Consider the following 15,261-nt stretch of genomic DNA (forward strand, 5'->3'; position numbering starts at 1 on the left):
ATTCCCTCCCTTTTGGATTTCCCTCCCATTTAGGTTACCACAGTGCATTAGGTAGAGTTCCTTGTGACAAAGCATTTTTTAATTCTTATGGGGATTTAAAACTGATGCTTGCCTTGGTTAAATTATCAACAGCTCTATATTTACATTTAGAGGATACATAATTATTTCAGCATTATTAACAATTAAACACAGAAGGTGTTTTTCAGAATTATTCATTTTATCCAAACATTTCCTTTTGCTCTCCATAGAATTTTTTATGAAACTGCCTTTGGCTACATAGGAAACAGGAAGAATTGACATTTTAACAATTAGAAGTATTCAAATATTTGATGAGATTAGTATTTTATTAACTAGAAAGTTTTAAATTCTACATAACATATTCAAATATATTTTTGCTAACTTTACAATGTATATATTAAACCATTTCCTTTTCAGAGAAGTGGCTAAAACCTATAGTCAAGAAGGAAGTTATTAAGATTTATGTGTGAGTGTTAAGGAATTAAAAGGCTCTGTGGCTATAGCAAATGCTTTTGAAATTTGCTTCAAGCATAGAGTTTATCAAGAGTCTCTTTTTATTAAAAAATAGATTTCCTGTTGGATATAGAATCCCATAGTTCTCATCCAGACTCTTGGCAGCACTTTACTTTTAATAAAGAAAGAAAATAAAAAAGATCTTCAATCTGGGATTTTTATTGCACTTGATTAAACTTCTTTAATAAAACTTAAAAGACATTAAAATTGTGCATAAGTAATATTAAAACTCACTAAGGCACAAACATAATGAGAAGATAAATGAAATAATCTTGTTGAAACAAATTACTGATATGCAATTTCAATGAGGATCTAGAGAATCTTTGAAAAGCTTATAAATTTTAACATTTGTTTGCTATTGATAAATTTATTCTTCTTATGAACTTAAAATGCAATTGTACGTTAAATCTCTATTATTTAGAAATGATTGTGTCCAGGTGTTAGCATGATAACTGCTCTCAGGCTGTCACATAAAGTAGATTAAAAAGAACATCAGGGGAATTCCCTGGCAGTCCAGTGGTTAGGACTCTGTGCTCTCACTGCTGAGGGCCCGGGGTTCAATCCCTGGTTGGGGAGCTAAGATCCCACAAGCAGCACACCGTGGCCAAAAAATAAAATAAAATAAAGACTATCAGTTTACAATAAAGAGTACCTATTTTTACAAGATGCAGTCTTTTTGTAAAAGAATGTTTATGGAGCTTTATTTGAAAAGTTTAAGGTAAATTTAAAACTTTAAAATTTTAAGATAAAAATTCAAATTTTTGTAACAAATGGACTTAGAAAATAACAACTCTTGGACTTTTAATATCAGGATATCAGGATTATGATGTAGACATTTGAAATGTATACATATACCATCCTGAAGTGGCTCCCAATGGCCAAATCTGGAACAATTGGCACTATATAATAAATAAATAAAATAAATAATGATAAATAATGGATTATAACCTAACCCATAGAATTATATAAATATCTATGTAGTGATCTAAATAGTGTAAATAATCAAATAAATAAATGGGGAAGATATAGACAAACTTTCCCTAAAACTAGAATTACACTTAATATGTGAAAAAGAGAAACAAATGCATAAAGAATGAAGGAAATAGAAAAACCATTGTGGCATATATTGGAATAGTAATGGCTTCAGAAAAAAAAATCATCAATAGATGAGAAAAGTAGTGGGTGGAAGTATCATGAGGAACAGGATGCTTATTTTGTCCCATAATATCTCAAAAAATACTTAGCAATTACAAAAAGCTCTGGCAGATTTATGGATCCTGGGATAAATGGGAGGCTGAGAGATAGGACTAGGAGTGAAGTACTGAGTCAGAGTGGGGAAAAGTGTCCAAGTTTTCTCTCTCTTCTTCTTGATAAGGAGGTCTTGGCAGAGGTACCTGAAAGAAGACAAGGCCTCAGATAAAGAGACTTAAGAATGAAGCTGCCAAGGCAAGGAATGCAAATATGTGAAGAGCATAACTGGCCAGAGATGCCTGAGACCTTGACTATAACTCTCTTCAGATACTGCAGTGCACCGACTGTGCACTTAGTCTGGTGTGTGGAGGGCAGCTTTTCCCTGAGCCCTGGTAAAGCCTTTGTAATTGTCTATAGACAGGCCTGAAAAATTGCAAATAGGTTTTTAACCAGAAGATGGACTGCTCACCTAGGAATAGAAGTACTTGCATGTAGAGCAGGGAAAGCATTTTCAATATTTCACCGTTACTTATGCTATCAGATGTAGATTTTTGTAGGTGATCTTTTTCAAATTGAGAAAACTCCCTTCTGTTCCTAGTTTACTATAAGTTTTTACCATGAATAGTGTATAATTTTGCCAAATACATTTTCTTTTTCAATGGCAATGATCAAATTATTTTTCCTTTATTTCGGTAATATGGTTAATTATAATACATTGATTTATAGCTGAGCACCAAATATCCTTGCATTCTTGTATAAACTTTTTGTTCATGATGTATGCTATGTTTTATATATTTTTCTATTCACTTGCTAATATTTGGCTAGTGATTTTTGCATCACTGTTCATGGGGAATACTTGGTCCATAATTTTCTTTTCTAGTAATGTCTTTGATTAGATTTGGACAGAGTGAGACTGTCCTTATAAATAATTTGAGAATTGTTCTTTCTTATTCTATTTTATAAAATAATTTTTATTGATTTGGTATTTGTTTTTCATTAGGTGTTATAAAATATTCACAGGTGAATTCCTCACGTCTTGGAGTTTACTTTGTGGGAGATTTTCATTTACAAATCTAATTTCTCTATTAGATAATAGGCTATTAAGATCTATTTCTTCTTGTGGCATATTTGATAACATTTGTCTTTCAAGTCATTTGCCATTTTATTTAAGTTGTCAAATACGTTACAATAAAGTTTATACACACACACCTTTTTCTTTATAATATCTGTACAGTCTGTACTAATATAGCATTTCTTTTCCTTTTCTTATCCATATAATGTATAGTAGTGACCCCTTTTTCATTTCTAATTTGGGTAATTTGTGTTCTCTCTCCCTCTCTTTAGGATCAATCTACCTACAGATTAAAAAAAAAAAAAACTTCACTGTAGTAAGATCACTTAAAATGAGATCTATCCTCTTAGCAAATGTTCTAAGTATATAACATAGCACTGTTAATTATAGACACAATTTGTAGAGCAGATGTCTAGAATTTATTGATCTTGCATGATTGAAACTTTATGTCCACTGATTAGCAGTTTCTCCTTCCACATACCCAATTCCTGATATCCACTGTTTTACTCTAATTCTGAGTTTGACTATTGTAGATACCTCATATAACTAGAACCATGCAGTATTTGTTCTGTGACAGACTTATTCTATTTAGCCTAATGTCTTCCAGGTTCATCCATGTTATTGCGTATTGCAGGATTTCCTTCTTTTTTAGCATGGAATAGTATTCCAGCGTATGTATATATCTCATTTTCTTTATCTGTTTGTGTGTTCATGGACAGTAAGGTTGTTTCCACCTCTTGACTATTGTGAATAGTGTTGTAATGAACACTGAAGTACTGGTATTTCTTCAAGGTGCTAATTTCAGTTCTTCTTGAATAAATACTCAGAAGTGAGATTGCTCAATCATGTGGTACTTCTATTTTTAATTTTTGGTGAACCTCCATACTGTCTTCCACAGTGGCTGCATCATTTTACATTGCTACTAACAGAGTGAAAGGGTCCAAATTTCTCCACATTCTCTCAAACACTTGTTATTTTTGTTGTTGATGTTGTTGTTTGTTTTTCTTTCTGTTTTTGTTATTTTGATAATGGCTTTCCTAACAGGTTTGAGGTGGTAGCTCATTGAGGTTTTGATTTGCATATCCCTACTGATTAGTGACATTTAACATCTTTGAAAATACCTATTGGAATATCTTCTTAGAATAAGACATTCCTATTCATGTTATAGTCTATTTTTTAGCTGGGTTATTAATTATTTTGCTGTTGAGTTATAGGAGTTCCTTATGTATTTTGGATATTAACCCCTTGTCAGATAAGTGGCAAATATTTTCTGCCATTTCATAGGTTCCCTTTTCACTCTGTTTATTATTTCCTTTTCTGTGCAGAACTTTTTAGTTTGATCTAGTCCCATTTGTCTGTTTTCACTTTTGTTGGCTGTGTTTTTGGTGTCATCTCAATGAAATTATCTAAGTCTGATGTCATGAAGCTTTTCCTCTATGTTTTCTTCTAGGAGTTTACAGCTTCAGGTCTTATGTTTAAGTCTTTAATCTATTTTCAGCTGATTTTTCTCTGTGGTGTAAAATATGGGTCCAAATTCATTCTTTTGCATATGGCTATCCAGTTTTCCCAACAACATTTGTTGAAAAGACTGTCTTCCCCATTGTGCATTCTTGGCACCCTTGTAGAAGATCATTTGACCTTATGGGTAAGGATTTATTTCTGGGTTCTCTATTCTATTCCATTGCTCTATGTGTCTGCCTTTATGCCAAAACTATAATGTTTTATTTACTATTGCTTTGTAGTATGTTTGGTCAGGAAGTGTGAGGTCTTCAACTTTGTTCCTTCTAAAGATTATTTTGGCTATTTGGGTTATTGTGTGTTTCCACAAGAATTTTAGAATTTTTTCTATTTCTGTAAAAAAATGCCATTTGGTTTTTGATAGAAATTGCATTGAATCTAGATCACTTTGAGTAGTATGGAAACTTCAGTAGTAATGTCTTTTTCTTTTTTTAAAATTTATTTTGGCTGCATTAGGTCTTCATTGCTGCACACGGGCTTTTTTTAGTTGTGTTGAGCAGGGGCTACTTTTTGTTGCAATGTCCTGGTGGCTCATTGTGGTGGCTTCTCTTGTTGCAGAGCACAGGCTCTAGGCGTGCAGGCTTCAGTAGTTGTGGCACACGGGCTCAGTAGTTGTGGCACGTGGGCTTAGTTGCTCCGCGGCATGTGGGATATTCCTGGACCAGGGCTCGTACCTGTGTCCCTGCATTGGCAGGCGGATTCTTCACTACTGCACCACAGGGAAGCCCAGTAGTAATGTCTTCTAATCCATGAACATGGGATGTCTTTCCATTTGTGTCTTCTTTTATTTCTTTCATCAATTTTTTATTTTTCAGTTTATAAATCTTTCACCTCCTTAGTTAAGTTTATTACTAAGTATTCTATTCTTTTTGATGCTATTGTAAGAGAATTTTTCCCTTAATTTTCTTTTCACACAGTACATAGTTGGTGTATAGAAATGCAAATAATTTGTGTATGTTGATTTTTTTGTCCTGCCACTTTACTGAATTCATTTATTAGTCTAACAGTTTGTGTATGTCTGTGTGTGTGTGTGTGTGTGTGTGTGTGTGTGTGTGTGTGTGTGTGTAACCTTTAGGGTTTTCTAAGTATAAGATGAGGTCATCTACAAACAGGTAATTTTACTTCTTTCTTTCTGATTTGGATGCTCTTTATTTCTATTTCTTGCCTAATTGCTCTAGCTAGGACTTGCAGTACTATGTTGAATAGAAGTGCAAGAGTAGGAACCCTTGCCTTTTGCCTTATCTTAGAAGAAAAGCTTTTAGTTTTTCACTGCTGAGTATGATGTTAGCTGTGGCATTTTCATATATGATTTTTATTATGTTAATTTATTTTTATTTCTAGTGTTTTGGAATGAAAACATGTTGAATTTTGTCAAATGCTTTTTTTGCATTTATTATGATAATATTTTGATTTTAACCTTGTTCTGTTAATGTGGTGTACCACACTGAGTGATTTAGGTATGCTGAACCTTCCTTTCGTCCCACAGATAAAGTTCACTTGATCATGGTGTATGATCCTTTTAATATCTTATTGAATTTGTTCGTAATATATTGTTGAGGAACTTTGCCTGTATATTTATCTGTAATATTGATTTTTAGTTTTCTTATCTTGTTTGGATATCAGATGAGGGTAACACTGACCTCATAAAATGAGTTTGCAGTTGTTGCCTCCTTTTCAGTTTTTTGGAAAAGTTTGATAAGGATCAGCATTATTTCTTTTTTAAATGTTTGCTGTAACTCATTAGTGAAGACATCTGGTCCTGGGCTTTTCTTTGTCGGGAGGTTTTTGATTATTGTTTCAATCTTCTTGTTAGTTATAAGTCTGTTCAGACTTTCTCTTTCTTCATGATTCAGTCTTGGTAAGTTGTAGTTTTCTAGAAATTTATGCATTTTTTTCTAGTTTATCCAGTTTCTTGGCAAATAATTGTTCATATCAATATCTTATGATTCCTTTTACTTCTGTGGCATCAGCTATACTGTCTCCTTTTTCGTTTCTGATTTTATTTGTTTGTGTCTTGTCTCTTTTTTTCCTTTGTTAATCTAGCTAAAGGTTTGTCAATTTTGTTTATTTTCTTCAAAAAACCAACTCCTGGGCTTCCCTGGTGGTGCAGTGGTTAAGAATCCGCCTGCCAATGCAGGGGACATGGGTTTGAGCCCTGGTCTTGGAAGATCTCACAGGCCATGGAGCAACTAAGCCCATGTGCCACAACTACTGACCCTGAGCTCTACAGCCTGCGAGCCACAACTACTGAGCCTGCGTGCTGCAACTACTGAAGCCCATGCGCCTAGAGCCCATGCTCCACAACAAGAGAAGCCACCACAATGAGAAGCCCATGCACCACAATGAAGAGTAGTCCCCACTCATGGCAACTAGAGAAAGTCCGTGTGCAGCAATGAAGACCCAACACAGCCAAAAATAAATAAATAAAATAAGTTAATTAAAAAAAAAAAAACAGAATAGGTTTAAAAGAAAAAAACTCCTAGTTTTAGTGATTTTTCTATTTATTTTGTTTAGTTCTGCTCTAATTTTTATTGTTTCCTTTCCTCTGATAATACTTGACTTAGCTTTTGTTTTTGTAGCTCCTTGTGGTGTAAAGTTAGATTGTTTATTAGAGTTTTTTTCTTTTTTAATGTAAGTGTTTATTGCCATACACTTCCCTCTTAGTACTGCTTTTGCTGCATCTCATAAGTTTTGGTGTGTTGTATTTTCATTCATCTGAAGATATTCTCTAATTTGTCTTTTAATTTCTTCTTTGACCTATTAGTCATTCAAACTGTACTATTTAATCTCCAAATATTTATGAATTTTCTAGTTTTCCTTCTGTTGTTGGTCTCTAGTTTCATTCCATAGTAGTCAGAAAAGATAATTGGTATGACTTCAGTCTTCTTGTTTGTTAAGGCTTGTTTTGTATCTTAACATGTGAGCTATCCTGGATAAGGTTCAATGCGCAACTGAGAAGAACATATATTCTGCTCCTGTTGGGTAGAATGTTCTGTATATGTCTGTTAGATTCATGTGGTCTGTAGTGTTGTTCAAGTTCCCTGTTTGCTGATTTTCTGTCTGGTTGATCTGTCCATTATTGAAAATGGGATATTGAAATCCCCTATTATTAATGTACTTCTGTCTGTTTTTTTCTTCAGTTCTGTCAATGTTTGCTTTATATATTTAAGTGTTCTATTGTTGGATGCACATATATTTATAAATATTATATATTACTGTTAAATTGATTTCTTTATCATTATATATTGTTCTTTTTTCTCTTGTGATGATTTTTGGCTTAAAATGTATTTTGTCTCATATTTCATATAAGTATAGCTGCTTCTGCTCTCTTTTGGCTGCCATTGCATAGAATATATTTTTCTACCCTTTCACTTTCAGCTTGTGTGTGTCCTTAAATATAAAGTGAGGTTTTTTGTTTATTTGTTTGTTTATTTTGTAGACAGCATATATTTGTATCTTTGGGTTAAATTTTTACCATTCTTCTAGCTTCCCTCAGTGGAAGCCTATTTTTTTTTATTTCAAAACTTTCTTAATGTACACTAAAGCTATAAATTTTCTTCTAAGTGCAGCTTAAGATATGTCCCAAAATTTTTAGTAAGTTGTGCTTTCATTGTCATTGAATTTCTACAATTTTCTAATATCCTTTGCAACTTCTTCCCTAACAATCGGTGGTTTAGAATTAGATTGTTTAATTTGCAGATACTCATTGCCTTTATAGATGCTTTATTGATGTTTATTTCTAATTTAATTACATGCTAATCAAAGGACATATCTATGATATTTCTATCTTTTAAAATAAATTTTGTTTCATTTTATGTCTATTTTATAAGAAATTTGAGAATAAATGTTACTTGTTAAGTCTGGCAAACCTACCATTAAGAAACATGCATTATATTTCATATGAAAAGCCAATTCCCACCAAGCCTGCCCAGCAAACCTATGTGATGTCTGTCTAATGGTTTAGAAGGCTCAAATGTTTCAAGTAGTCAGGAAGGTCACTTTCTGCCAGGCCAGGAATCTTACACGTTTTGCGAGACATCAAAGAGAGGAATTCAGCCTCATTTATAAGTAGAGCAGGTGAAATCTACTGGAGATAAATTTCTTAGTTACTTTTCAATCGCCAAAAAAGTAAAGCAAACAATAATAACAGCAATAATAAAGGGAAGATCCGTGGACATTCACAATATATTTATAAAAGCTCCAAAGTGAAGTTAACGGAATGAAGATGAGGAGGCATATATATGTATTAAAACCTCTTGTTGCACTTATTAAAAACAAAAACTAGAACAGGCTAACCATAATGAAAGCAGCCTGTCTTTGTGTGATCAAGAATAACCTTTGCAGATTATTTATGATCACAAGAATTACTGTTAGGGAAAAGTTGCCCAAGAATTGGTGATAGACAAGAAGAATTACGGGGTGTTCCTTTGGGGTCTATTGGGTGTGTCTAGCAGGCTCATCTGGGATTATCTGATTCTGTACATGTGTGAGTATCTTTGACTTACTCTTTGCTACTGATTAGTGCATTTTATGATGCTGTAAGGATAGATATTATCCTGTAGAAAACTGATATTTACAAATAGTTTTTGTGTGAAAGCAAAGAAAATTAATTTTGTTTAGTAGAGATGTTAGGAGTTTCTGGGTTTTGTCCAGTTTAGAAAATTACAACCTCAAACCTATGGTTTTATTTTGAATGTAAATTAGAAATCTTACTTGAATATTCTTTTCCTCAACCTTTATATAGGCATACCTTGGAGATGTTTCGGGCTCAATTGCAGACCACCACGATAAAGCAAATTCACAATAAAGTGAGTCAGACAATTTTTTTTTGTTTTCCAGTGTATATAAAAGTTATGTTTACACTATAGCCTATTAAGTATGTAATAGCTATGTCTAAAACAAGTACATACCTTAATTAAAAAATACTTTATTGCTAAAAAATGCTAACCATCATCTGAGCCTTTGGTAAGTCATAGTAGTAACATCAAAGATCACTGATCACAGGTTACTGTACAAATGTAATAATAATAAAAAAGTTTGAAATATTGTTAGAATTACCAATATGTGATACAGACGTTAAAAGTGAGCAAATGCTGTTGGAAAAAATGGCTCCAATAAATTTGCCCTAAGCAGGGTTGCTGCAAACCTTCAATATGTAAAAAATGCAGTATTTTCAAAGTGCAGTAAAGTAAAGCACAGTAAAATGAGGTATGCCTGTAAATACTTCCATTTATCTAATTCCCTTTGAAGGGGGTTTACTATCCTGCTGGTTCCTTTATATACTAGTTAAGCAAACTTTTTGATGAAGCTTTATTCTAAACAAACAAAAAATGTGGTATTTGACAAACAACTGATGGAGAATCCTAAAAGTAATTTTTAAAAAATAAGAATAGAAAATAGATTTTAGGCAAATGGAAAAAAATAATTTTACCAGATAACAATTAAAATATCAGAATAAATTACAATACTTTTAAATATAATACAGTTTAAAGCTCAAGCTTTTAAAAGGAAAATAATGTCCATAATTTCTAGTGTGGATGTATGGTTTTGGATGCTTGTTATTTTCAATTTTTTTCTTTTATGGAGTTTCTAAATTTTCTATTATGAGAATTTATTCTGTACATAGTCAGAGAATATTGTTTTAAATCGAATAAATATGGGAAAATGGACAAAATGAAACAGAATGCAATGGAAAGTCTTTATCTTTGACTTTTTTGTCTATGATGTCATATATTTATTTAAATAGCAACATAGAATGGTAATATAAGTCTATAGTTTATAGGACTTACAGAGTAATCTACTATAATTACTATTGATCAGGTCTTTATTGAAATTTTATTGTCATGATGGACAACTTAGAAACCTAAGAGTGAAAACAATTGATTAAAAGTTAGGGGAAATAGCTCTCTGAGGAGACATTATAGTTTGTAGTTTGACATGATGGAATGCTTTAAATAAATACTGCCTTTCATCATCAACATCACAGCTGTCTATTTTATCCATGTGCTTATACTGAGCCTATTTCACAGATGAAAAGATTGTAGCTTGGAGGAGTCTTGTGCTAAAGTCATATAGTAAATGAATCACCTATTAGTTTCTGTCAGCTTCATGAAGGATATTCTCATTCTTTTATAATTTTTATATCATTATGCCTTTGAATATAATAGAAATATGTTTATATTGACATCTGACTTCAAATGGAAGCTATATTTTCCATGATTCTGAACCGTTTTGCTGGCCATCAAGTCTCTAATGAAATCAGGGTTATCTTTGGAAAGTCCAGTAAGCACAGCGGCTCCCACCCTCACCTGTCTCTGTCAGCCTAATTGTTGGACAAGAGTGGGTCAGGCTGTGAAACCATTTCAGCTGCTTTGCTTTTGCTGCTAGGAGAGGCTCAATTGATGTAGAGCACTGTCAGTTAAAGTGTGATCTTAGTGACAAGCAAACAGGAGAACTGTAGGCTCCACTAGCCTGAGGTTGTGGTTTTGTTTGGCGAAAGCAGTGGACATGTGGATTTGTTGGGGAATTCAAAAGGGAGTTCTAGGTGTGAGATAGCCATATCTTAGCCAAAATTGATGTTATTCCCATATCCTGAGTTGACCAAAAATTGTGTATATACACAACATAGACTATAGTGGGCCCAAGCTACCCACATGTTCTTGGCCAACAGAGACTGTGTGCTCACACAAAGATGTGAGAAAACCCCATGGGAAATAAAATCTCAAGCAGACTTGAGAATGACATGTTGGTCCTTTCTACAACTATATAAAGTAAAATGTTTTTATAATGTTTATAGCTATTGTGAAATTGGGTTGAGAATATTTTGCTTTCCTAAAGGGTTACATTTGGAATAATTATGTTTAAAAAAGTTGATCCTTACTAAGAAAATATCTGTTTCTCCTGAACTTGAAGTGAAAGTGATGGGCGTGTTAATTATATATAATAAAAATATGTTGAAAACGTATTAAAATAAGCCTAATCCCTACTTAACCATTAGCTTCATTTATTTCACTTTAACTTTTTATGTTGAATTTTAAGCAGTTATGGCAGACTGACATTACCCTTGGTGGACAGTCCAAAAACTGCTGCTCACATGATTTCATTACCTCTGACAAGACAAAATGTCTGTTGTAAATAGTTATACCATTCATTCATTACATTGTTAAACATTTAATATAAAGACTATTGATGTATCAAACTGTGGCTAGAATTCTCTGGTTTTAAAGAAAAACTGAGACTGAGAGAACCCAACAAGTGCCAAGAATCAGTAGTAAAGTAAATGGCCAATTATGGAGGCATGGTTGGATTTCAAGTAACCCAAACATGAAAATAATGCATTTTTCACATTTACATTTGTACTAACTCCTAGTGACTAGGACAATGTCTTCTCAGATAGATGTTGTCTTTCTGAGGTCTAAATGTGGAAACTTTCACTGCCTCATCGTGTTTATTTGCATAGGTAGAATAGGTGAAACACCTTATAGGGCTATTCAATTTTCATTCCTATTACCTAGACATTTTTACCTGGATTTTCTTTAATTAGTTTCATTGTTTTGGTGTTTCAGTATAAAATTGCAATAATAATGCATTTAAAGTGATAAAAGAGGAGAACAAAATTAAATACAACAGAAAAATAGTAGACAGTGGGAAATACTATGACAAATAACCAAATACTTTTTGCCATGCACACATATTGCATAAGTGAAAAATGACTCAGATTACTCTTAACGTGGATCAAATCATAAATTGCCACCGTAAGCATCACTTCTAATATTTGTCCAAATCATCATACTGATTTCTCAATTAACTGTAATGAATGTATGCCCTCCTGTGGTACACAGTTGAGGAACACCAGATGAATGTTAACTATGATGTTGATTAGAAACAACCATGTGTGCTGTGAGCTAATGAAAAACATGTATGCTGATCTTGATATGCTTGGATGAAGAATTGCCAAGAAAAACCACTGTTGCAATTACTCTTCTGTTTATAACAAATCAATTATTGGTAAATAGATAACAAAATGTGGACTGAAAAACTAAGGTAATGAGATAAATGTACTGAGGAATTATTCTAGACTGTAGTTTGAATACAACTATATACTTTCCTGGAACTGAAAAGCTATGTTTTCTTAATAGGATAACTATAAAAATATTTGAAGAGATTTACAAGTATTTTAGACTTCAATCAGTATACTGCTGGAATGCTTTGACAGGTAGATTTTGCTTGTTTTTAATCAAAGGAAATACGTACATAGTTGGATCTTCGATTATGAATGCCAGAAGCATTTTGCCACATAGCAGAATATGTTGAAGAGACATTATGTTAATCTATCAAGGAAGCCTTAACAGACATATAGTACACATATGTAATGCAACCAGTAGTCATATTCTAGAGCTGTTATGGAATTTGCATGGTATTTTTTCTCATGCTAAAATGAAATAGGATGAGGTTACCTGTGGTATCAGCTTTGTATTGGAATAGTTAAGTCTTCCATAATTTGTGTATAATATGAAACTAAACATTGAAAACCAGTATGTAGCTTTTATTTAATTATTGCCAAATATATTACTTACAATGAGTTTGTGTTGCATTTAATTATCTATGGGTATAGTGTTCCTAACCTCTTAAAAAATAAATTCTAAGTAACACTTAAAAGGATTTTTCTTTTAAGACCCCATCAATTATTTTTACTCTATTATAAAAAATTTTCAAAGTCTATATAATTTTAACTAGTCTATTAAATCATCATACTTCTTAAAGATCACAGTCCCTTAATTCTTCTCTAACATACAGTTATAACTATCTTAGCTTGCTACTTTGTTGAACCTCTGGGACTAGATGTCATCTGTCTCCTAGGTTCAATCCTGTTTCCAATATCAGGTTTACTTCCCTGTGAGCCTAGTAAAGGTCATTTAGACTGTAAGATTTTGCATCCTAGAAACCTTATTCTGTTGTCATACTTGATAATTTATTTGAGAATAGGATTCAAAGGTGAAAATAATTTTTTACATTTACATGTTATTCAGAGAGCCCTCTCTATGTGAATATGTGTTTCCTCTGGCTATAAGAAACTTGCATATTGTCCATTTAAAATTTTTCTTTGCTCTATTTTCTCTATTCTCTTTTTGAGATAGGTGCTCTATCTTTTAATTTTTTAAAATAGTTTCTGGGCTTTTTTGTCTATTCTGTGAGATTACTTTTGGATTTTATATCAGTCTTTGATTTTTTAATGTTACTAAGCAACAATTACTAAGCAACAATTAGTAATATCTAAATTTATTTATTTTATTTCAAGTTAATTTTTATAAAATTTGGGGGGTTTTTGGTGGTTGCAAATATTTTCTTTAAGATGTCAGATAATTTATCTTAAATTGCCTTCTGTTGCCGAAATATCTCTTTCCTTGATGTTTTTGTTCTTTCTTTTTTTAAAACCACATTCCTTATCTTTTATGTTGTAGGTTTCCTCAGATTTCTGGTGATCTTTCTCTATTTTCCTATAAAAATAAAATGATATCATAAAAAGTTTAGAGTTCTGTATGTGTATGGGGACTGTTGACCAAAGAACTTGACTTCTTTAAACTGTGGGGGCTGAAGGCTCTGACCTTTAAACTGTGGGATTCCTGCATGCTTCTGTGCAGATTCCTTTCCTCTAGATCACCAGTGGTATCACTTTCAGTCTTAGGTTTCATAGAGCAAATCATTCCAATATTTTGATAGCAACCCTCAAACTTGGAGTCTAGGGCAAGGTTCAGCACACTGTGAAACACAGGCAAAATCTGACCAAACACCTGTTTTTGTCTGTTATTGCTTTCATGCTACCATGGCAAAGTTAAGTAGTTGCGGACTGTGTGTATGGCTCACAGAGCCTAAAATATTTATTATTTCGCCTTTTATTTCTGCTACTCCTTGTCTAAAGGAAAAAATGCCTCATTGCTATGTTTTCTATGCTTAGTTTATAAAGGACAAAGATAGTGGGAAGCAATGTTTTACAAATTAGAGATCAAGCTAACTCTCTTTGATCCTATATCTAACTCTCCCTTCTTTGAGTATCCTGGAGTATCCTTATCCTGAGTCAGGTTTTCAGAGAAGATCGATCCCCTTATTAGTTAGAATTCACTCAAGGTAGTAAGTTTTTCTTGTATTCTACAGGTTCAAGGTTCATCAGCTATGACACAAACCACTGGAAGCATAGCATGCATTAGGGCCCCTCTATATTGTCTCGCCGGCTTGGGAGACAAGTAGAACTCATGGGAAAATGCTGATGTTCATGCTGCTTATTGTGCAAAGAGTAATAAAAAGCCGTTTGCCCAAGTCTTGTGTCTTCTGCAAGCATCCATAAAACAATAACAGGTTAACATTAGCTTTTAAGTAGAGTAAAATCTCTGACCTTAACAGTTGTGGTGATGAGAATAGGATGCTGACAGAGGGCTTTATGGATGAGAAAATACAAAGAACCCCACAGGGCAGATGAGGGGAATATGAGAAGACTCTCTAGGATCCAGTAGTGAATACTTTTACTCGCGTAGTGTGGAAAGTGGGTAGGATAAGTACCCACTTTCCTACCTCATAATGAGACTGAACAAGCAAGAGGTAGAATTGAATCAAGCTGTCAGAATAGTGCTTTGGTTGTTTTTCAGTCTCCTCTGTGTAAGAGGAGGAAGATATATTATCATGACAGTGGGTCAGAAAGCCCCACATTCCCATCTGAAAGGCAATATAGCTGTGGCTTCTGAGTAAAGACGTTCCTAATGACAAATGGTGTCAGCAACAAAGACTTTGGTATATGGTATAGAACTTTGTGTGGACCAGAAACATTGGAAATTCATTTAGTTGAAGCCAGTCATATGCTGCTGGAAACCAAAAGTAAATTCATAGCCTTGCTTACTGGTGTGGAACTAATCTCTTCTTTCACGTATCTGCTTGTTTTTGTTTTTTGTTTATTTTCA

The 15,261-nt window shown here is 33.2% G+C and overlaps 1 protein-coding gene across 7 annotated transcripts in view; it reads left to right on the top strand.

Moving 5' to 3' along the window:
- Window positions 1–15,261, top strand: part of LOC309631315 (uncharacterized protein) — a 644,789-nt gene that overhangs the window by 129,300 nt on the left and 500,228 nt on the right. For 5 of the 7 annotated variants that reach the window (XR_014246185.1, XR_014246186.1, XR_014246187.1 and 2 more), the window contains one exon: window positions 9,057–9,120. Coding sequence is in view for 2 of the 7 variants with exons in the window: in XM_082397622.1 (XP_082253748.1) it covers window positions 9,057–9,120 (64 nt within the window). In the remaining 5 variants the exon portion in view is untranslated. Of the gene's footprint in view, window positions 1–9,056; window positions 9,121–12,450; window positions 15,256–15,261 lie in introns of those variants that run through there. The other 2 variants (XR_014246184.1, XR_014246188.1) reach the window with 2 other exon arrangements.

The sequence above is a fragment of the Balaenoptera borealis genome (assembly GCF_965194805.1).
Source record: "Balaenoptera borealis genome assembly, chromosome: 6".
Taxonomy (NCBI): Eukaryota; Metazoa; Chordata; class Mammalia; order Artiodactyla; family Balaenopteridae; genus Balaenoptera; species Balaenoptera borealis.